Raw genomic sequence first — 23,613 nt, forward strand, 5'->3', positions numbered from 1 at the left:
GCATGAACGCAGCATAGGAATCCAGTTATACAGCTGCAATCAAAAGCAAAATCCACTAATGAACTAATCACTCATAAAATTATCTCCTACTCAAACACGTTCTTCTCTAATACTAAAATCCATCCCTCATCTAGGATGCCAATATCTCAGTCACTCCCTAAAATACCTTGAATACACAATATACACATGATGTAAAAATGATTACAGCAAAAGTGATGAGAACAGCCAAAATCAAAGCCATCTTGAAAAGAAAGAGGTTATATAGCAAGTTACATTATTTTGTCACAACTATTATTGCTGCCATACTTCATTCATCCTTATGCTAAGAATTAATGTATCATTCCAATTATAATCTAAATTTTGTCAGATATAATTTCATTTAAAAAGAAATTAAAAATTAAGTCTCAAAACTTACCCCCCTTTACTGTTTATCTTGAAATTCTGGGTCTTCCTCTCCTAGTCCTAAACTCCTTAAATAATTTCCCTTCATTAAGGGAAAAGGCCCGGGGTTAATATTATGCCTTCACAGAGCAGAAGAGAACAGAAGTATCACTACATAACGATATCTGTCTACAAAGTTAAGGTCAGTCTGCTCTTACCCATCACATTACTCTTAATATCTTTCAAATGGCCAGTGTCTTTCCCATGGTGGTCCTACCTAACAAAATAGAAAGGAATCGCTTATGCTAATTCAATTATTTTATGCCTAAGTCTTTCATACCAGAGTGATTCAGTGATTTCTCCAATGTTACACAATTATTAAGACTAGAATCATAGCTTCCCAATTCCTTGTAGAGAACTCCCAGTAGAATACCACCACCAATTTTTCAACTAAAGAATTTCTACATTTTCTTAAAATAAGTGTCATATAGCACAATGTGTATTATTTACAAATACACTAAGGAAACATTTAAACATGTTATCCGTAAATGTGGCTTTTCCAGTAACAATTTAAAACTTTATCTCCTACAGAAGACAGGTCAGTTTTACAAACTTTGCTACTATAACATATCAGCTATTCTAATTAAATAAAATCTGTTAATATCCTATTTGTGTATGACATTTTTACCAAATTTAGAACAAAAATCCAAGATGAAGAGTTAATTTCAGTTCCAGCACTAACCTAAGGTAAGATTTTGGAAGTTCCACTCATTTCTGACTCAGGCTCACATGCAATCTACTTGCTTAAAACAAAACAGCTTGGGAAAAGGGCTTTTGTTGAAAATACACATATAGTGACTACATGTACATAAATTTAATTATTACCTGATACTGCATTTAAACCATGTCCAACACTTCTTCCAGTTGAGGTAGATGTACAGTTTGTACAAGAAAGTTTAGGTCTTTTTGAATCATGATCCCGTTGCTGGTTTTGTGATCTTGAGCGTGCTCCCTGAGTTATCTCAGACTCACTATACCAGGTAGGTTGAAATGGTGATGCAGCTGCTGATGCAGACTGTAAGTTAAAATGAAATTTTACAAAGGAACAAAACACTTGCAATTTTTAAATATTAAGTTGAAATATTAAATTTAATCGATAGTGTTCTAATAAACTGCCGAGGATCACTCATTCTTCACCAAGCACAAATTCCGCTACCATTCCGCAATTCTGTTATCTTCTACCACTTGTCCCTTTACATGGTAACTTGTTTTGCTAGACAGACAATTTGATTCAGCTATGTCTTCTCTGTAACCGAATATAGACACTAGGCTAGGAAACAGGGAAGAGTAAAACTTAATATGTAACTATTTTGTTCTCCAGGTTTAATATTAACCCATTGAGGAACCTTGCTTCTTCATCACCAAGAAAGGCACTAAGTGACTGTGAGTACTCTAAGAATAAGATTTTCAAGTAATCAAAAACACATCTGGATCTTATGCCCATTCTCAGGAATAGTCATACAACACTATACATGGTACTAACAACAACAACAACAAAAACTAAAATATAAACTAAAATATGGAATTTCTTCATCAAAGAAACAGCTAAAATTATGTATTTTAAAACTCTTACTCAAAGTTTTCTCTTTAAACATATAATTACATGTACAACAGAGTGAAATAACACAAAAATTTTACAATGTACAAATACACATACACACACAGAGAGAAAGATCATATATTTCTCCACAAAAGAAAGTTAAAAATGGAATGTTATCATGGACCATAAATTCAGTCTATATTAACATTATATTCTAACATAAGTACCCAAACAACATGCTCAAACAGTTTAAGAGTACAGATAAAACAAATAGTTATCATATGAGTAAGTACTATAAGAGGAAGTACGTTGAAAGTTCTACAGAAAAGAAAAACTTAACTATGTCTAAGGAATGGGGAGAACAAGTAGAAGGTGATAATTGGAGTTCACTGAAAAGGCAAATGAGGAAGGAGGTTATAGGTAGATAACACAAAAAGATAAGAAAATGTCTTAACTATTCTACCATGGGAATTCTTCTAAAGCATCACTACTTACTTGATCTTCTATTATCTTTCAATTATGAGAAGTATACTGCAATATACAGCAAACTGTATTAGTCCACTGTAATTCAACAGAATAAACCATGCACATATATGGAAAATCATAAGATACAAAACTGAAAAAGTACTAATGGGCAGATCAGGATTTCTTCTAACTCTTGCCCAGAGAATATTTTGTTAATTAAATGTAGGACTCCTTCAGTTCAGTTCAGTTCAGTCGCTCAGTCGTGTCTGACTCTTTGCGACCCCATGAAACGCAGCACGTCAGGCCTCCCTGTCCATCACCAACTCCTGGAGTTTACTCAAACCCCTGTCCATGGAGTCAGTAATGCCATCCAACTATCTAGTCCTCTGTCATCCCCTTCTCCTCCTGCCCCCAATCCCTCCCAGCATAAGGGTCTTTTCCAATGAGTCAACTCTTCGCATGAGGTGGCCAAAGTATTGGAGTTTCAGCTTCAACTCTTCGCATGAGGTGGCCAAAGTATTGGAGTTTCAGCTTCAACATCAGTCCTTTCAATGAACACCCAGGACTGATCTCCTTTAGGATGGACTGGTTGGATCTCCTTGCAGTCCAAGGGACTCTCAAGAGTCTTCTCCAACACCACAGTTCAAAAGCATCAATTCTTCGGCGCTCAACTTTCTTCACCGTCCAACTCTCACATCCATACATGACTACTGGAAAAACCATAGCCTTGACTAGACGGACCTTTGTTGGCAAAGTAATGTCTCTGCTTTTAAATATGCTATCCAGGTTGGTCGTAACTTTCCTTTCAAGGAGTAAGCATCTTTTAATTTCATGGCTGCAATTAGCTTAGTACAAACTTGGTCTCACAAGCCTTCTCTACCAAGTCGTCCACAGAGACGCAATCAATGAACTGAATAGCACATGAAATGAAATTCATTAAATATTTCAAAATAAAACTGTGTTATGAGCCACCATCATCTATCAGGGACCTAATCCTGCAGGCCAATGATTTTAAGACCTTTGAATTTCAAAGATCAAAAATATTTTTCAAGTTTTAATTTAAAATTTAAAAAGAACTTCTATTTCTGTAAATCTAAAATAGCAAGTATTACTTAACTTCATCCCCAATCTTTTTAAATAGGCATTTTATATGCTCCTAAAACATGAACACACCGGGCATAGCAAACATCCTTTTATGATAACACAAGAGACAACTCTATACATGGACATCATCAAACGATCAATATAAAAATCAGACTGTTTATATTCTTTGTGGACAAAGATGGAGAAGTTCTGTACAGTAGGAAAAATAAGACCTGGAACAGACTGGTTCAGATCATCAGTTCCTTACTGCAAAATTCAGACTTAAAGAAAGTAGGGAAAACCACTAGCCAAGGCCATTCAGATATGACCTAGGTCAAATGCCTTATTATACAGTAGAGGTGACGAATAGATTCAAGGGATTATATCTGTTAGAGTGCCTGAAAAACTACGTACAGAGGTTTCTAACACTGTACAGGAGTCAGTGACCAAAACAATCCCAAAGGAAATGAAATGCGAGGCCAAGTGGTTGTCTGAGGAGGCTTTACAAATAGCTGAAGGTTCAAATTTCTCTACAACATTGTCAAGTCTTGGTATTGTCTCACTTGTTTTATTTTACCCATTCTAGTGGGTATGAAGTGATTAAGTGTAGATTTGCACTTAGTAATGGCTAATGATGTTGAGCATCTATTCATGTATTTGTTGGCCATTTATACATCTTTTGAAAAATGTCTGTTCAGTTGCTTTGCTCATTTTAAACTGAGTTGTTTTTTTGTCAAAACAACATTTAAAATAAGTCTAAATAAACAATACATATAACATTAGCAAGCTGGCAGTAGATATGGGCATTTTAGAGAAATTACCTTATTTCATTTGTATAAAATGCTTATTACTATGCAGAAATGCTTCTAAATGACTTCTGTTAATAGAGTATATTGCATGCTACATAATATATATATGTGTATATATATATATATATTTATATATAATATATAAATATTAAGACATAAATAAACATTTCCACTAAAGGATTCTTTTTAGAGTCAGTTACCAAAACATTAGATTTTTGCAAATCGCATGTGACTGAATCAGGTTTTCAGTCAATAATGCAATAAAACGTGATAGACAAGCAAGATAAACTGAATTAAACCTACAATCCAAGACTCTTGAGATTTACACCGTTAGACTACAACCAGTTACACTAATAAGCTATTTAAAAAAAAAAAACAAAAACGCTATTAGTCCTAATGAAAATTAGCTACATAAAAAGAACTTACGTCACTCAACTCATTACAAACGTGAAAACCCCTTAATTCATATAAAAGAATGTTAGTGATGTACCTTCATCAAAGAACAGCTTGTTAATTTAAACTGATAGTTAAATGTTTTTAGGTTAATAGGTCTGCGAGTCTTTGGAAAGTATGAACATTTTCTATATGATCACAATTCCTTATTCAAAATTTCTAAGTCCAAAAAGTTTGAAAAACATCAAGTTTTTGCTACTTAGTATGGAACATTCAGTGTGCAGAAATATACTAATATTTTGATTACAGGATGCCTCAGGTCCAGCTGAGGTGTTAAAAACACACTCTACTACTTTTCTAAACTCCAGAAAATAATACGGCTCCAATATACTCTATTAACAGAAAATGAGACTATATAAACACATATTTCAAATTAAGATGTTACCTGATATTCAGAATCCAGTCTAAAGGAAGAGTCCCTTGAGTGATAGGTATCACTTAAACCACTTCCTCTGCTTCCAGACATCAACCTAGCACTTAAAGAGCTAGCAGGTTGAACAGAAATTCTTCTTGGAATCCTTGAAGGTTTAGACTCCATTCTTAAGGTTTCCTGTGAAATGCAAATTTTGATTACTTGCCTTTGGGAAAACACTCGAATCTTTGACTCTTAATCCTCTCCTTAAAGATCAGTTCAAAAACCAAGAATTAACCATGCAAAGTAACTAAATCTGCTATAGTAAACTGTGAGACTATCACCACTCACCTGCTACAAGACATAGAGGTTTGAACTTCATCAAAGGTTCCCTACTGTACATAAAATGAAGCAAACATGATAAAAGTGGTGATGCAAAACCTCCGTTTTTCTTTTCAAAGCCTGAATTATTTCCTTACTCAATTTTATCTCTATATAAAATCAGACATGAGCCCTTGACTCTTGCTATTCCTGTTCAGTTCAGTTGATCAGCTGTGTCCGACTCTTTGTGACCCCATGAACCGCAGCACGCCAGGCCTCCCTGATCATCACCAACTCCTGGAGTCCACCCAAACCCATGTCCCTTGAGTCGGTTATGCCATCCCACCATATCATCCTCTGTCGTCCCCTCTTCCTCCTGCCCTCAATCTATCCCAGCATCAGGATCTTTCCAAATCAATCAGCTCTTCACATCAGGTGGCCAAAGTATTGGAGTTTCAGCTTCATCAGTCCTTCCAATGAACACCCAGGACTGATCTCCTTTAGGATGGACTGGTTGGATCTCCTTGCAGTCCAAGGGACTTTCAAGAGTCTTTTCCAACACCACAATTCAAAAGCATCAATTCTTCTACGCTCAGCTTCCTTTATAGTCCAACTCTCACATCCATACATGACTACAGGAAATGCCATAGCCTTGACTAGACAGACCTTTCTTGACAAAGTAATGTCTCTGCTTTTTAATGCTGTCTAGGTTGGTCATAACTTTCCTTCCAAGGAGCAAGCGTCTTCTAATTTCATGGCTGCAGTCACCATATGCAGTGATTTTGGAGCCCAGAAAAATAAAGTCAGCCACTATTTCCCCATCTATTTCCATGAAGTGCTGGGACCGGATGCCATGATCTTAGTTTTCTGAATGTTGAGCTTTAAGCCAACTTTTTCACTCTCCTCTTTCACTTTCATCAAGAGGCTCTTTAGTTCTTCTTCACTTTCTGTCATAAGGGTGGTGTGTCTGCATATCTGAGGTTATTGATATTTCTCCTGGCAATCTTGATTCCAGCTTGTGCTTCCTCCAGCCTAGCATTTCTCATGATGTACTCTGCATGTAAGTTAAATAAGCAGGGTGATAATATGCAGCCTTGAGGTACTCCTTTACGTATTTGGAACCAGTCTGTTATTCCATGTCCAGTTCTAACTGTTGCTTTCTGACCTGCCTACAGGTCTCTCAAGAGGCAGGTCAGGTGGTCTGGTATTCCCATCTCTTTCAGAATTTTCCACAGTTTTGTGATCCACACAGTCAAAGGTTTTGGCATAATCAATAAAGCAGAAATAGATGTTTTTCTGGAACTCTCTTGCTCTTTCGATGATCCAGCAGTTGTTGCCAATTTGATCTCTGGTTCCTCTACCTTTTCTAAAACCAGCTTGAACATCTGAAGTGCACAGTTCACATATTGCTGAAGCCTGGCTTGGAGAATTTTGAGCATTACTTTACTAGCGTGTGAGATTAGTGTTCAATACTCATACTGTAAGCATTAGCTATACTGTATTATCTGTACACTCCTTAATGCAGTATGCTCTCACAGGACTTTGTACATGCCTGCAAAGTCTATATATTCCACATTCAATTACTGAGCACAGCCTTAAAACAAGACCAAGTGTGCTTCTACCTTGCACATACTTTATTAAGACATCATACTACATGCTGTAAATTGTTTTCCTGCCTCCCCTTCTCAAAAGTGAGAGAAATTTCTGAGTTTCCTAGGGTAAACATTCCTCAACACATGCCAAGGGTCACCATTAGTTACATTTTATTTATCAACATTCGTTGGATCATCAAAAAAGCATGAGAGTTCCAGAAAAACATCTACTTCTGCTTTGTTGACTACATCAAAGCAGCTGACTGTGTGGATCACAACAAACTGGAAAGTTCTTAAAGAGATGGGAATGCCAGATCCCCTGACCTGCCTCCTGAGAAATCTATATGCAGGTCAAGAAGCAACAGTTAGAACTGGACATGGAAAAACAGACTGGTTCCAAATCAGGAAAGGAGTATGTCAAAGCTTCTTGTCTTGACGTATTGTCACCCTACTTATTTAACTTCTATGCAGAGTACATCATGAGAAACGCTGGGCATGAGAAGCACAAGCTGGAGTCAAGACTGCCGGGAGAAATATCAATATCAATATCAATATGCAGATGACACCACCCTTAGGGCAGAAAGTGAAGAACTGAAGAGCCTCTTAATGAAAGTGAAAGAGGAGAGTGAAAAAGTTGGCTTAAAACTCAACATTCAGAAAACTAAGATCATGGCATCTGGTCCCATCACTTCATGGCAAACAAGAGGTGGAAACAATGGAAACAGTGAGACTTTCTTCTTTGGGGCTCCAAAATCACTGCAGATGGAGACTGCAGCCGTGAAATTAAGACACTTGCTCCTTGGAAGAAAAGCTATGACCAACATAGATAGCATATTAAAAAGCAGAGACATTACTTTGTGAACAAAGGTTCATCTAGTCAAAGCTACAGTTTTTTCAGTGGTCATGTATGGATGTGAGAGTTGGGACTATAAAGAAAGCTGAGTGCCAAAATATTGATGCTTTTGAATTTTGGTGTTGGAGAAGACTCTTGAGGGTCCCTTGGACTGCAAGGAGATAAACCTGTCAATCCTAAAGGAAATCAGTCCTGAATATTCATTGGAAGGACTGATGCTGAAGGTGAAATTTCAATACTTTGGCCACCTGATGGGAAGAACTGACTCCTTGAAAAAGACCCTGATGCTGGGAAAGATTTAGAGCAGCAAGAGAAAGGGACAACAGAGGATGAAATGGTTGGATGGCATCACCAACTCAATGGACACTCAGGGTTTGAGCAAGCTCTGAGAGCTGGTGATGGACAGGGAAGCCTGGCATGTTGCAGTCCATAGGGTCGCAAAGAGTCGGAAACGACTGAGCAACTGAACTGAACTGATATAAATGGGATTCTTACAACATGAACTCTTTCTCTGTCTGGCTTCATTTGCTTAACACTATATTTTTGAGATTAATTCATTCTGTGGTTTATGTAACATTTCACTGTATCAATACACCCAATTTATTTCTCTTTTCTACTGTGGGTGAACACTGGATTGTTTCCAGTTTTAGACTATTACCAGTAGGTGTAACTATGAAAACAATTTTATGAAGTTGAAAAAAAAAAGTTGTAAATTTTTTCTTGGAAAGACATTTACAATGCACGGCTTCTGAACAACTGAGATGACACCAGCCATGAGAGTAAAATGAGAAGGGCAAAAGAAAGTAACAGTAAAAAGAAATCACAATAATGTCTTCAGCTTGTCCCAGTTACCACTTTCAAGGTCAAAAATCATTCCCTTATTTTTCTGGCAGTGGACTGAAATTAATGTGCTTTACTTGCCTGATATGCAGCCTAAATAGTTATATCTGCTGTATTAAAACATTCAAATTTAAACATTTAAGTTAAAAATACCTAATTCACTTTCAATTCATTAACTTATCAACTAAGTTTTAGATCAATCATATAGCTCTGCTACAAAAGACTATCTGCCAAAAACATGGTATCAACCAATGACAGAAAAGAGGGTGAAGAGAGCTAAAACGTCAACAAAACGAAAGGTCTATGCTACAGTAGGAGATATACAACAGACCTGAAAAAGATAAAAACACAAGCCAAGTATCAATTAGAATTATTCATCTAAGAATATCTGAGGAACCAAAAAAAAGCTATACTTTGGAACATGATTAAATCAAAGGCAGCTTATCAGAAAAGATCAGTTTGAAGTTCCAGTTAAACATGACCAATTATCTTTATGTACGTATTTTCATCCCTTTTCCCAAAATCCCTGTAAAATGACAGTTGATGAATCCAAAAGCTTTACCTATGAAAAGAATAGGAAAAGGGATCATAAAAGGCAAGAGATTTCAATGTAATCTGGAAAATCAAAAAAGGTTGGGGGAGAGGTAGAATAGTTCAGGAGAGGATAATATTTCCTATGCATGTTTACAGACAGGTAGGAACTGGAGGCAGAGCAGTAAGCCATAGCATCCTAGAAAGAATCATGATCTGGAGATACAAGATGCCATAATAAAGGGATAATGCGTGGAGTTGCCAAATTAAAATCTGCACTTGGAGCAGTAAAAACTCCAATTCTTCCTACAGCTCCATTCTTTCAAAAAATAGGGTATTTATTCTTTGGAGAATAAGGAACTCCCTTGTAAGCCACTAACCCCTCCCCCAATATACAACATCTCTGCAAAGGTTAAGTATAAGGAAAAAAAGAAAATCTACATACTCTAAGTTGAGACCCAAAACTTCTCTCTTTCCTGATGCTGTCCCTACAATGCTGTAAGAAAACCAAACAAAAATACTAGACACTTCTGGATACTGATATTTGCAATGCTTCCAATTACAAAGCTAGCTTGTCATTTGACCATCCTACCCAAGTGAAGTCCACTAGTAACCATGAATTTCTAATCATCTTTTTTAGTGCTTCCCTCTAATAGACAAACACCAAGGATCACTAGGTGTCCAAAAAGAAAGACCAAAGTAAACAACAAAAAAAAAGAACTTAGAGGAAATCTGGGGAAAGAAGCTAATAAATTACTATTCTCAAAAGGAGCAAAAGACATTCATTATAAAGTAAGAATGGATGCTTCAGAAAGCAACCAGTATAACGAATAGCTTATGGAAATCCAAAATGCTATACACTTTTAAAAAAAAGATACGTGATACACTGAAATAAATCCAACAAAAAAGTTGGGAGTAAACTGAGGACACCCCCCAGAAGTGGAAAATGTAACTCAAAAACAGAATTGTCCAGGGGAGTTACTGATCATTTGATGGTAAGCATGGTTATAGAGAGAGAAAAAAAGAAAATGGAGAAGAAAAAATTACCAAAAAATTGAAAAAACTTTTCAAGAATTGAAGGCCATTTATCTCCACATTGAAAGTGGTCAAGAGTAGCTGCCAGGATCAAAGAATAAAGACCAACACTAAGCACCATTTATCATCTTGAAATTTCAGAACACCAGAAATAAAGATACTATAATTTCCAAGAATGGAAAAATGGGTCATATACAAAAGAAGTCAGAATGGCTTCTTAATTACAACTTTAAAAACTCTGAAGACAATAAAGCAAGGCCTGCAGTACTGAGAAAAAAAAATTTGCACTGAAACCCAATTTAGAAACTAAACAGGAGGTGGAGAAAATATTCAGACATGAAAGATTTTTAAAAACAGTCAAAAGACAAAACTATAGAAAATCAGTTAAATGAAGAGCAGGTCCTAGGAAAACCAGCATGTAAAGAATTAAAGAACCAGACACAAAACTTAGGAAACAGGGTTCTTTGATGGTTCAGTGGTAAAGTATCTGACTGCAATGCAGGAGACACAGGAGATGCTGGTTTGATCCCTGGATCGGGAAGATTCCCTGGAGGAGGAAATGACAACACTCCACTATTCTTACCAGGAAAATACCATGAACAGAGAAGCCTGGTGGGCTACAGACCATGGGATTGCAAAGAGTCGGACATGACTGAGCACCCTTGTGTGTGTGTGTGTACATATACACACACATACACATAAAACATTCAAAAATCATGAACACACAATTTAGAAATATGAAGGTAATTCCTAAAACAGCTAAAAGTTAAGGATAGCTGCCTATGGAAAGTGGACTGGTAAAGAGGTAAAGGGTGAGGCAAAGAACTGCTGTTCTTCTTTTAAGCAGGATGACCACATTTCCTGGTTTGCTGAGACCAGTTTCAGTTTATGGCAAGGAAAGTCCTAATTTGTGCTCATTATCCCTGGACAATTATTAATAGTACTTGCATTGTCTCTCAAAAGTGGCCTGGTTTGGATGATAAAGCATACACTCACCGAATTTTTCCTACCTTCAGCTTTTTATAAACTCTCTATTCATATAAAAATTTGTATTTAAAAAGTGAATTATGAATTGGACATTTAAAGAAGGCATACAACAGTAGAAAGAATACTAATGGTTAAATAGTGACACACAAAAGCCCATGAAAGATTTAACAAGTAGCGTATTTGTTACTTTATCAAGAAGGCTATAAAAATATTAAACAAGGGACTGTATTTGTTGAGGATTTTAAATGGGAAATAAAATGTTTTATAAAAGATACAGGCCTACAGTTGGTTCTTTAACAATAATGCTTTTTTTTTTCTTTATTAGTTGAAGGCTAATTACTTTACAATATTGTAGTGGTTTTTGCCATACATTGACATGAATCAGCCATGGATTTACATGTGAACAATAATGCTTCTTAATCATACTTGTCATGGTTTACTTTGACTATATCTATACTCAAGTCTTACTTGCACACTTACTTGCAGAATGAAACTAACCTAGTAGGAAATCTCTGAAAACAAAGCTCTTGGGAGAAGGCAAAGAGGCAGAGTCCTCTGAGAGCTGTAATTTATACTGCATAAACTATTTTTGGAAACCCCTCTACATAAATTGATTAAATTTTGACAATGTAGGTGTTACCAGAAAACTTATATAATTTGGTTGTGTAAGTTGTAGGTCAAAAGCACAAAAAAATGGTAAAAAATAAAATGTGCAGTCCTTGAAAAACTTCTATCAGATCACTTACAAGATACTATGAGGCATCTTCTCAAGTTCATTCATTCATTCATTCAAGTAGTTTTTCACATGCTTACATGTGCTAAGCACATTAATAAACACTAAACAAAGGGATGGAGACAGGGGACAACACTCAACCTAGTGAGGTAATGACTATAAAGAAGCTGTGGTCTAGGAGAGAACAAACTACATAAATAACGATATAACTTAAACAGCTATAAATGCTCTAACAGAAAAGTATAAGCAATCAAGCTGGAAAAAAGTATCCTGAAGCTCAATGCTTTTAACCAAAACTTTAAAAGTAAAGCACAAAAAGCTGCATATGTACAACCTTTCCTCAATGGTCAATATAATGGCCTCTGACTTTCCTTCTGTCACTATGCGTGCATGCTAAGCTGTGTCTCTTTGCGACCCTATGGACTGTAGCCCACAAGGCTCCTCTGTCCATGGGATTCTCCAGGAAAGAATACTGGAGTGGATTGCCATGCCCTCCTCCAGGGAATCTTCCTGACTCAGGGATAGAACCTGTGCCTCACGTCTCCTGCATTGGCAAGCAGGTTCTTTACCACCAGCACCACCTCGGAAGCCCTTGTCACTGTACAGTTTGTTTAAATATATATTTCTGTCAGTTTGATTCCAGAGTTGGATAGTTGAGGTCTTTTTCTTTCTGGTGATAAGATAAAAACATCAGCAAGGCTGATTTTATAAATGTGTGACCACTTACACAAACACATGAGGCCCTGTGTTTCATTAAAAGCTCCACTGTTGACATTGAAAATCATTAATACTTTAAAATTTGAACTTGTATCTTATAAGTAAAGTCAGACAGGATAGTGGAGCAAGAGCTTGAGCAGAAGAGATATGTGCCATGCCTTGCCACTCAATCTGTATTTAGCACTCATTGCTATGAAGCTTCGATCATTAACACACTTCAATTTTTACTCCGAGTCTCACTCATATCCTAGGCATCTGGATCAACTGGACTTGAGGGCTCATATTCCTGATCAACACATCTATGTCTGAATAAGATGAGGCATTGACTGCTCCTAGAGGTCCTATTTATCCTTCTTCAGAACTTGTTTCAATTTGAAATGCAGAAAGAAGGTAATGAACCACAAAGTCACAAAAACCTTATGATCAATATTTGAGATTTTTACTGTATTGAACTTTTGAACTTGTAAGATTCTCTGAAGCTGGTATTTAACTGATAGCTTACCCAACGAGTCTTAATGTGACTTTTAAGTGTTCCCATACTTTCAGGCATTTTAAGAGTAGCTGGCATAAGACACACTAGTGGAAAGCACATGTTTATACCAACTCCAAAATTTATGTAGTCTGTCATCTCATAAACCTGTGACTTGTTAACTACTACTTAAAAAAAAAACTGACAATATTTAAAAAAGCAATTTCATTCAGCTGGGCTTCACAGGAAACCTCTGTAGATAGAGCTCTTTAAAAACAAGTTCATGTTTTGGTGGCCGATTTAACACTATAGGGCTTCCTTTGTGGTTCAGCCAAATCAAATTCCTTATTACTATACCATGGAAGTGAGAAATAGATTTAAGAGACTAGATCTGACACAGTGCCTGATGAGCTATGACACTGTACAGGACACAGGGAGCAAGACCATCCCCAAGAGAAAGAAATGCAAAAAAGCAAAATGGCTGTCTGAAGAGGCCTTACAAATAGCTGTAAAAGAAGTGAAAACCGAAGGAGAGGAAAGATGTACCCATTTGAATGCAGAGTTCCAAAGAATAGCAAGGAGAGATAAGAAAGCCTTCCTCAGCAATCAATGTAAAGAAACAGAGGAAAACAATAGAATGGGAAAGACTAGAGACCTCTTCAAGAAAATCAGAGATACCACAGGAACATTTCATGCAAAGATGGGCTCAATAAAGGACAGAAATGGTATGGACCTAACAGAAGCAGAAGATATTAAGAAGAGGTGGCAGGAATACACAGAAGAACTGTACAAAAAAGATCTTCACAACCCAGATAATCTTGAAAGTGTGATCACTCACACTCACCTAGAGTCGGACATCCTGGAATGTCAAGTCAGGTGAGTCTTAGGAAGCATCACTACGAACAAAGATAATGGAGGTGATGGAATTCCAGTTGAGCTATTTTGAATCCTAAAAGATGATGCTGTGAAAGTGCTGCACTCAGTATGTCAGCAAATTTGGAAAACTCAGCAGTTGGCCACAGGACTAGAAAATGTCAGTTTCATTACAATCCCAAAGAAAGATAAAGCCAAAGAATGCTCAAACTACAGCACAACTGCACTCATCTCACATGCTAGTAATGCTCAAAATTCTCCAAGCCAGGCTTCAGCAATATGTGAACTGTGAACTTCCAGATGTTCAAGTTGCTTTTAGATAAGGCAGAGGAACCAGAGATCAATTTGTCAACATCCGCTGGATCATCAAAAGAGCAAGAGTTCCAGAAAAACATCTACTTCTGTTTTATTGACTATGCCAAAGCCTTTGACTGTGTGGATCACAATAAACTGTGGAAAATTCTGAAAGAGATGGCAATACCAGACCACCTGACCTGCCTCTTGAGAAACCTGTATACAGGTCAGGAAGCAATAGTTAGAACTGGACATGGAACAGACTGGTTCCAAATAGGAAAAGGAGTACGTCAAGGCTGTATATTGTCACCCTGTTTATTTAACTTACATGCAGAGTACATCATGAGAAATGCTGGGCTGGAGGAAGCACAAGCTGGAATCAAGACTGCCAAGAGAAATATCAATAACCTCAGATATGCAGATAACACCACCCTTAGGGCAGAAAGCAAAGAAGAACTAAAGAGCCTCTTGATGAAAGTGAAAGAGGAGAGTGAAAAAGTTGGCTTAAAGCTCAACATTCAGAAAACTAAAATCATGGCATTTGGTTTCATCACTTCATGGCAAATAGATGGGGAAACAGTGGCTGACTTTTATTTTTCTGGGCTCCAAAATCATTGTAGATGGTGACTGCAGCCATGAAATGAAAAGACACTTACTCCTTGGAAGGAAAGCTATGACCAACCTAGACAGAATATTAAAAAGCAGAGACATTACTTTGTCAACAAAGGTCTGTCTAGTCAAAGCTATGGTTTTTCCAGTGGTCATGTATGGGTGTGAGAGTTGGACTATAAAGAAAGCTAAGCACTGAAGAATTGATGCTTTCGAACTGTGGTGTTGGAGAACTCTTGAGAGTCCCTTGGACTGCAAGGAGATCAACCAGTCCATCCTAAAGGAGATCAGTCCTGGATGATCATTGGAAGGACTGATGTTGAAGCTGAAACTCCAATACTCTGGCCACCTGATGAGGAGAGTTGATTCATTTGAAAAGACCCTAATGCTGGGAAAGATTGAGGGTAGGAGGAGAAGGAGACGATAGAGGACGAGATGGTTGGATGGCATCACCAAGACAATGGACATGGGTTTGGGTGGACTCCGGGAGTTGGTGATGGACAGGGAGGCCTGGCATGCTGCGGTTCATGGGGTTGCAAAGAGTCGGATATGACTGAATGACTGAACTAAACTGAACTGTGGTTCAGTTGGTAAAGAATCCGCCTGCAATGCCAGAGACCTGGGTTGGGAATATTCCCTGGAGAAGGGAAAGACTACCCACTCCAGTATTCTCGCCTGGAGAATTCCATGAACTATACAGTCCATGGGGTCGCAGAGGTGGACACAACTGAGAGACTTTTACTTTAACACTATAAAGGAACTTTAGACCAAAAAAGTTTCTCCTACCTATAAACAGTACAATTCAACTCCAGTCTATGGAAATAAACATTTGTAGACTAGGTAAAAAGCCTCAAAGAATTCTGTCATTACCCAACATGCAAAATTGTGTCCCCAATGTAACCTGCAAGTTAACAAGCTCTCAGTCACATGCTAAATGCAACCGAAAACTTTTCACACAACTTACACTAAAATACAAATTTAAACTAAATTTTTACGTTTTCAGCAAGACTTGATATGAATATGAGACCTACTCTAAGTATACCAACGTTTTTCTCTAATAATAGCACGATAGGCCTTGTCTAAAGGGAATTTGTCATTAATCCACACATTTTCTCATTTCTATTTCATCTTACTAGTAATGACACCACTTCCCAATCAGACTTCCAACTATTCTCTACTACCTTAAAAATGAAGTCTAAATTCTTTACCCCAGTATCCACAATTCTAACCCACCTTTTCCACTTAACTTTCGAATTGTTGTTAAGTCGCTATGTCCAACTCTTTTGCCACCCCATGGATTGCAGCCTTCCAGGCTCCTCCGTCCATGGGATTTCCCAGGCAAGAATACTCAAGTGGGATGCCATTTCCTTCTCTACGGGATCTTCCCGACCCAGGGATGGAACCTGCATCTCCGCATTAGCAAGGCAGATTCCTTACCGCTGAACCACCAGAGGAAAACTACCACCTTAAAATAAAGTGGGAGACCTGGGTTTGACCCCTGGGTCAGGAAGATCCCCTTGCAGAAGGAAATGGCAACCCACTCCAGTACTCTTGCCTGGAAAATCCCATGGATGAAATGAGGATCCTGGTAGGCTACAGTCCATGGGGTTGCAAAGAGTTGGACACGACTGAGCGACTTCACTTTCTTTCTTTCCAGTTCACTCTGGTGGAGAGGAGGTGACAGGGATCTGGGAAAAGGACATAAATCTTGGGACCGCTCCACCTCTGAGGATCAGGCACTTAGAGCCTGCCTAAAACTCAAGAAGGATGCATAAAACTAAGAACACCTCCTTTCCCATGGACTTTCCTCCAAGTATCTAAGAAGGTATAGCAGTTTACTGTTTAGGGAGTTACAACAGCCTTTGAGTTGTAGGGCTCTCTGTAGTGCAGATATGAAGGGCCTATAGAAGTTGACGTTAGTGAAAGAATACTGAAATAAATCCTTGAGCATTCCAGCCTCACACTGAGCACCATGCAGAAGCAGTCAAAGCAAACTCTGAAAAGTACACAAAGCAGTAATAAAGTTCAAACCCAGCTCCACTACAGACTAAACCAACTCAATCTACCATACTAACAGTCTGACAAGATATGTCCATATCCAGGCATAAAAATTATGACCTCACTCTCCACTGTTCTTTCATGTGCAACATTTCACCATCAATCAAAAATTATAAGACACAAAACTACAAGGAACCAACACAACATTGTAAAACAATTATCCTCCAATTAAAAATAAATTAAAAAAAAAAAAAACAAGGAAAAGACGTTCATCAAGAGATAGCAATCAAAAGAACCAGATGAAGAAATGGCTCTAACATTAGCAAACTGGGAAACTGATGCATTTATCAGTAGCCTAGGCAAAACTGACAAAACCAGAGAAATGGGAAACAGGCTAGAGGAAAACTATCCAGAATGAAGGATGGAAAAACAGATGATGGCAGATACAGGAGAGGGTTTAAGAGAAACTAAGCAAACAGCAAGAAACTCTATTGTACTTTTAATTAGTTACAGAAGGAAAGAACTAGAGCACAAAAAATTTGAAGAGAAACTGGCTGAATTGATTTAATAGATGATTCTGCTTGTAAAGGAATCTCTGAAATAACAAGTATCCTTTCCCATTACTCTATAGATCACTGTGTTCCATTCTTAAAATAATAGTCATGTTCAGCATGTCATGAGTCACATAGTAATCATAAACCAAATGACAAAACTAACAAAAAGGCCCAACTCCATTCATACTAACAACCTATACCTAAGACACTCCCTTTATTTTAAATGTATATATTAATAACAGCAATTTTTCCAAAACAGTAAACAGGATAAAAGCAAGATAAACTAAGTGCTGCCCAATTTTCAGCATATGCATCAACTTCTACTTGTAAATATGATATTTGAAACCACAAGCTTTGAAGTCTGTCTCTTACTTGGTGTGGCTCTGGGCTTAATATCACTAATGCTTTATTTTTTTCACCTACAAAATGGGAATAACAATAGTACCAATTCTACAGATGTGTCGTGAGTTTTACTGGCACACCACATATAGTCAGTAAATAATAGCTAGTATTAAGCAATACCATCAGATGGTAAAATTTCCATATAAACAGCTTTAGTAGGCATTACTTTGGGCTCCCCAGGGGCTCAGTGGTAAAGAATCTGCCTGAATGCAGGAAATGCAGGTTTGATCCCTGGCTCAGGAAGACCCCTGGAGGAGGGGGTCTTCCCACTCCAGTATTCTTGCTGGGAAAATCCCCTGGAGAGAGAAGCCTGGCTGTCGCAAAGACTCAGACATGACTGAATGACTGAATAGGCATTACTTTAGCTTTTTCATTATTTGAAATTTGTCTTTAACACAGAGTAGAAAGATTTTTTAAAGTCATTCAGATTTTGGTACCGGAGGATAATCACTATAAAGATAACTTATGTACCTGACTTATATTAAGCATATGCATACAAAACTGGGGGAAAAATAGATATTATTAACATTTTACTTTACATCTGGGTGGGTTTTGCTTTAACTTTTTCAAAATGTTTTTAATCTAACTGATAATTAAGGGAAACAGTTACTGGCAGACAAGATATTTTTTATCTTACATTACAATAAAATCTATAAAGAACTCCTAAAAATAATTTCCTTTCTAAATTGTAGCACTGCTGGTTTATACCCCTTAGTATCTATACACCACAAAAGAAGTAACAAACTCTGGTAAATAACAAATGGAAAATAAGGTCAGTATCACTTTGTAAAATGGAGTTTAGATTACCTGAGTATGCCTTAAAAATTTTATTTTTACTATGAAAAAATTTCAAACATACACAAAAATCAAGACAATAAACCTCCACATGCCAAACAACAGTCTTCAACAATTATCAACATTTAACTATTTCGCCATCCTCTATTTTAAAGCAAATCCTAGTCATATCTTTAAGAATGTCTGTTCTCAATAAAATATTCTAAGCCACCTGTGGTAAATTACAAAATATGGCTACAAAATACCCACCCCCTTCGCACTAATGGTGCTGATCTGCCTGGGAGAGGATGGAATCTATTTCCCCAGCCCTTGAATGTGGGCTACCTTGTGAAATTCGTCTTGACTAAGAAAGTGTTAGTCATTCATCCGTGACTGATTCTTTGCAACCCCAGACAGTAGCCCATCAGGCTCCTCTGGCCATGGAATTCTCCAGGCAAGAATACTGGAGTGGTTAGCCATTCTCTTCTTGATCTTCCACACCCAGGGATGGGGCCCATGTCTCCCGCACTGCAGGCAGATTCTCTACCGTCTGAGCCATCAGAAAGTAATGTGACATTGTATGATTTCCAAGGTTATAAGAAATCTTATAGCTCCCATTTTCACTCTCCTTGAAAGCTGTTTTGGAACCCTCATGTCATAAAAGACCACAGTGAGCAAAGCCTAAATGTTAACCAACACCAAGTGCCAGAAATGTGAGGGACGTCTGCCATCTTGGACCCGCTAGCCATAAAAATCTTGCATGAGTGAATCCTGGCAAAACCAACAGAACTACCCAACAGACACAAAGAACTGTAATAACACTGTAAATAGTAGTTTTAATCCAGAGGGTTCTGAGGTGGTGTGTTATGTAACAAAAGAGCAAAGCTTCGTAACTTATTCCTTTTCCTACAATCATCATCATGCACCTAGTTTCATGAAAAACCTAATCGTTTCAGGGTCTAACTTAGACTTTAAATATCCAGGGGAGTTACAGTCATTGAATTACCAAAAGCACAACAGTACTCTGCAATGAATTCATGGCATGAAGATCAGAGTTATTACAGAAAATACCAATGTATTTCAACAGCCAACAGTCTCCCAGAAATATAAACATAGTTAAAAACCTCTACATGGTATATAGCCTTTGTTTAAAACATCTGCTTCCGAGGAAAAATTTTTTTTTCTTAATGGGAAATCCTAACGTTCTATTGGTATTAGTGAACATGGAGACATAAAATCTAGGGGTACTCACAAGGAAAATACTCTGAAAGCACAGAAGTTTTGGGGTCTTTAAAAAAAATCCCTCTTGTTTTCAGCTGGCAGGTATTTAACACACACAGATACACCCAAGTCTTAAAAAATAACTAGAAAAGTGTTCAACATCTTCATGAGAAAGACTAAGATGTTAGGTCTACGTTAGAATACTTTGAAATAATCTGTCCTCCTTTGAAGTGTATTTACTCTCTGTCAAGTTTCAACCTTCATTGAGCAACTAGAAACTATTTTAGAGTTATTCTGAAACCAGGAAACATAACACTGAAGTGAAATGATTATAACAAGGAGATGAAAACTAGTTTTGAAGGTTCAAGATTTCTCTTCTTAAAGCTGTTGCCTAAAGGGTGTATATCAGTAGGTAATCTCAAAACCAGGCGTTTGACTTATAGTCTAACCAGTAGAACCAGAGAAATACTTTTGAGAACAAGAAAAACCAGCTTTGACATCAGGAGTTCAGACCAAAGAAAACTTAAAAATTAACATCATGAAAAGTAACCCAGCCAACTCTCAAATTATAACTTTACCGTGCTCCCCCTCTTCAGCTTCATCTTATGATTATCAAGTGTATTAATAATAGAATTTTTGTAAAATAACAGCTATGAGAAAATAAACTATTTCCCTATAATCCTACTTCATTGAATTCAAGTAGATCTTAGTAAGAATTGAAAATCTATTCATTTTAAATTGTAATTATACTAATGTGATCAGTTTTTGACTCAGTTACTAAACAGCTAAAAGGTTCACTAGGTAAGTTTAATTTGTTGGTTAAAAATGAGGTTTGATACAAGGCTATGCATTTCACTTATGCATTTCCCACTGCTCTTTACTACTAACACAATTTTTTGTAGAAACAGAAGGATGTATCAAGAAAAATAATTTAAAATCATTCCTTATTTGGCTTAGGGACACAAGAGCTCTTTAATCACAAAAGCATAGAGCACTAACCTTCTAAAACAGTATAGGCCTTTTCCTGTCACGCTCTAACCACTAAACTGTTTCAGCTATGGGGAACAAACTGTACATTCCTAAAACAAACTATGGTACCATTACTTACAGTTTCCTTACCAAACTTCTAACCATCCTTCACATCTCAGTTCAAGTAATACTTCCTGTAACAATTTCCCCCAAGATTAAACACCTGTTCTCAGTGCTCCCACAACGTGACCATGTATCAGTACTTACATTAAGATAACAGCAATTGTTTTAACGTTAGTCTACATGTATAATTATTTGTAATGACAGATGGTAAAGAATCTGCCTGTAATGCAGGAGACCAGAGTTCGATCCCTGGGTTGGGAAGATCCCCTTGAGAAGGAAATGGCAATCTACTCCAGTATTCTTGCTGGAAAATCCCATGTACAGAGGAGCCCAGCAGACTACAGTCCATGGAGTCGCAGTCATACACAACTGAGCGACTTCACTTCTTCATACATTAGTTAAGATGACTAAACTGTGAGCTGTGCAATCCAGACGCTGTGTCAAGCTCCTTGTAATGTAAAGCCCTAATCTAGAATCTCGTAGCTAAAATACAACAAACTATCAAAAATGTTTTACATTTTTTTATAGTTTTGCACTACTTATTTTCCTGAAATTAAGTGGGCAACTCTTGAACATACATCAGATAAAGAGTTGTGTGAAATGGATATGTAGCTGGTTAAAAATTGGAGCCATGGATATCTTTTTATATTCAAGCTAATTATCTGACATCTTCATATAGAACATATGTGTGTGCCTATACAGGGAATCTTTGTGTTTTATCTGGGAATATTAAGCTCTCTTGCCAATGTGGCAGAAACAGAAATTACCTATACTTAAGAAAGGAATCTTTTAACCATCCTTATTCCAGACCTCTGACCCAGCATGCAACTTCGAAAAAAAAAAAGAGTCTGGCCTATATTTACCGACCATGCTGACATGACCTCTGTGGTAAGATTTAGGGCACAGGAAAAGTTGTAAAAAGTTTCTATCTAAAGTAAGAACTTTTAGTAGTATAGAACTTTTATAAATATAATTATTTTGAGTGTGAGAAGCATTCAGTACCCTATGAGTAACATACTACAGGGAGAGTAAAATTTGAAAAATGCATGAATATGAACTGGACTTTAGTATGAATTCCAACTGTTTACATTTATCAAAAGTTCACTCTGCAAGTATTACGTCCCCGAGTGTTGACTGCTACACACACTACTGCATCTAATTTAATCCTCACTTCAACTCTAGGAAGGTTAAATATAAATAATTTTGGTGAAATCAAGACTCAAACCCATATATCGGTCCCTAATGCCTCCTGTGTCACTGCTGTTTCACAAATGCTGTAGAGCTGTAAATGAAATACTGACCCCATTTCTGAAACACAATTTTATTTCACGGAAAAAAGAAACAAAACTAGTTACAGTATGTGTTTGCCTTTTAAACAACGGTATAGCATTTGATTTTCAAATCTGAAATTCATCTTTAGTTCCAGACAGAAACAAATAGATTAACGCAAGAAAAAGGGAGATTTTAAAATTATTTTAATAATGAAAAAGAAAAATACCTAAAACATTCTACAAAATCGAAGAAACTAATCTTAGGAATGCAATTTCCCTTCGCACTTTGCTCTTAATAGCGCCAAACGACAGCAGTTGTGATCAATCAGTATTACCAAGACAGAGATGTTCCTTATATATTTACATCTGCTCGTAGGAAAAGATAATTACGGTATTTTTGGTGTGCGTACACATTCATCTTTACTGCGCAGTTTCATTAAAATGAGGGAGTACTGTATTCAACTACTTCTTATGCCAACAGGTACGTTGTTAAACATACCACCACCTATTTCTATTTAAAGAACATACAGTACGCTACAATACTAAAGAAATCCTCAAGTATGACAATACTCAAGACCCGGGATGATCAATGAGCAAATCTTTACCCCTACAAAAGGGGCTGGCAAGGCTCCTTCAATTCGAGGTTGGTCTGGCAAAGCCCTAAATCTCCCCGCCTTTAACACCTCGATCATTAAATACCTCACTCGTGACACTCCCTGCCCGCGAGGTTCCGGAGGACCGTCCGTACCCCGATCGAAGAGAAGGCTGCCAAAAGCCAAAATCAGGGCTCAAGCCCCTTCCCCTAGGCCGCCGCACGTCCACAAGAAGCACGGCCTGCCCCCGCCACCCGTCACAAACCCCACCACGGGACGAAAGGCCACAGGCAAAGAAGGCCTGCGCCCGGCTCGCCTTATCACTCGCGGTCCCGGATCAAGCGCCTGCACCCGGATATTGAAGTTAAGGAAGGGGCCTCGGTGTCCCTAGGCCAGCGCTTCGTTTCCTCCCCTCCCCCACCCGCGGCCTCGACTAGAACCACCTCCCCGAGAGCCAGAAACCCGAGGCCCGCAGTTTATTACCCCTGCCCCTGACCTGGCACTGAACAGGGTTTGTCCCGCTCCGAGCGATCACACCGCCGCCTTCCTCCTCGGAGGTTTAGGCCTCTAACTGAGACAGAACAGTAGACCACGAAGCACAATGGCGTCCGCCCAGCTCCCGGATCCGGCGCAGAACCAGCCTCCACCGTTAAATGCCCCTCCCTTCTCCTCTCCGCGACTTCGCGGACTCCGCCGAGTTCTCGCGAGATT

General features: G+C 37.8%; 1 protein-coding gene across 9 annotated transcripts in view; it reads right to left on the minus strand.

The window, feature by feature from the left end:
* Positions 1-23,535, minus strand: part of MARCHF7 (membrane associated ring-CH-type finger 7) — a 43,004-nt gene extending 19,469 nt beyond the window's left edge. For 7 of the 9 annotated variants that reach the window (XR_011490977.1, XR_011490978.1, XR_002311404.2 and 4 more), the window contains exons 1-3: positions 23,399-23,535; positions 5,177-5,341; positions 1,267-1,456 (exon numbers count right to left, since the gene is read on the minus strand). Coding sequence is in view for 6 of the 9 variants with exons in the window: in XM_020880378.2 (XP_020736037.2) it covers positions 1,267-1,456; positions 5,177-5,329 (343 nt within the window). In the remaining 3 variants the exon portion in view is untranslated. Of the gene's footprint in view, positions 1-1,266; positions 1,457-5,176; positions 5,342-23,008; positions 23,087-23,398 lie in introns of those variants that run through there. The other 2 variants (XM_020880377.2, XM_070476151.1) reach the window with 2 other exon arrangements.
* Between the last annotated feature and the right edge of the window lie 78 nt (positions 23,536-23,613).

Source organism: Odocoileus virginianus, chromosome 13 (genome assembly GCF_023699985.2).
Source record: "Odocoileus virginianus isolate 20LAN1187 ecotype Illinois chromosome 13, Ovbor_1.2, whole genome shotgun sequence".
Lineage (NCBI taxonomy): Eukaryota > Metazoa > Chordata > Mammalia > Artiodactyla > Cervidae > Odocoileus > Odocoileus virginianus.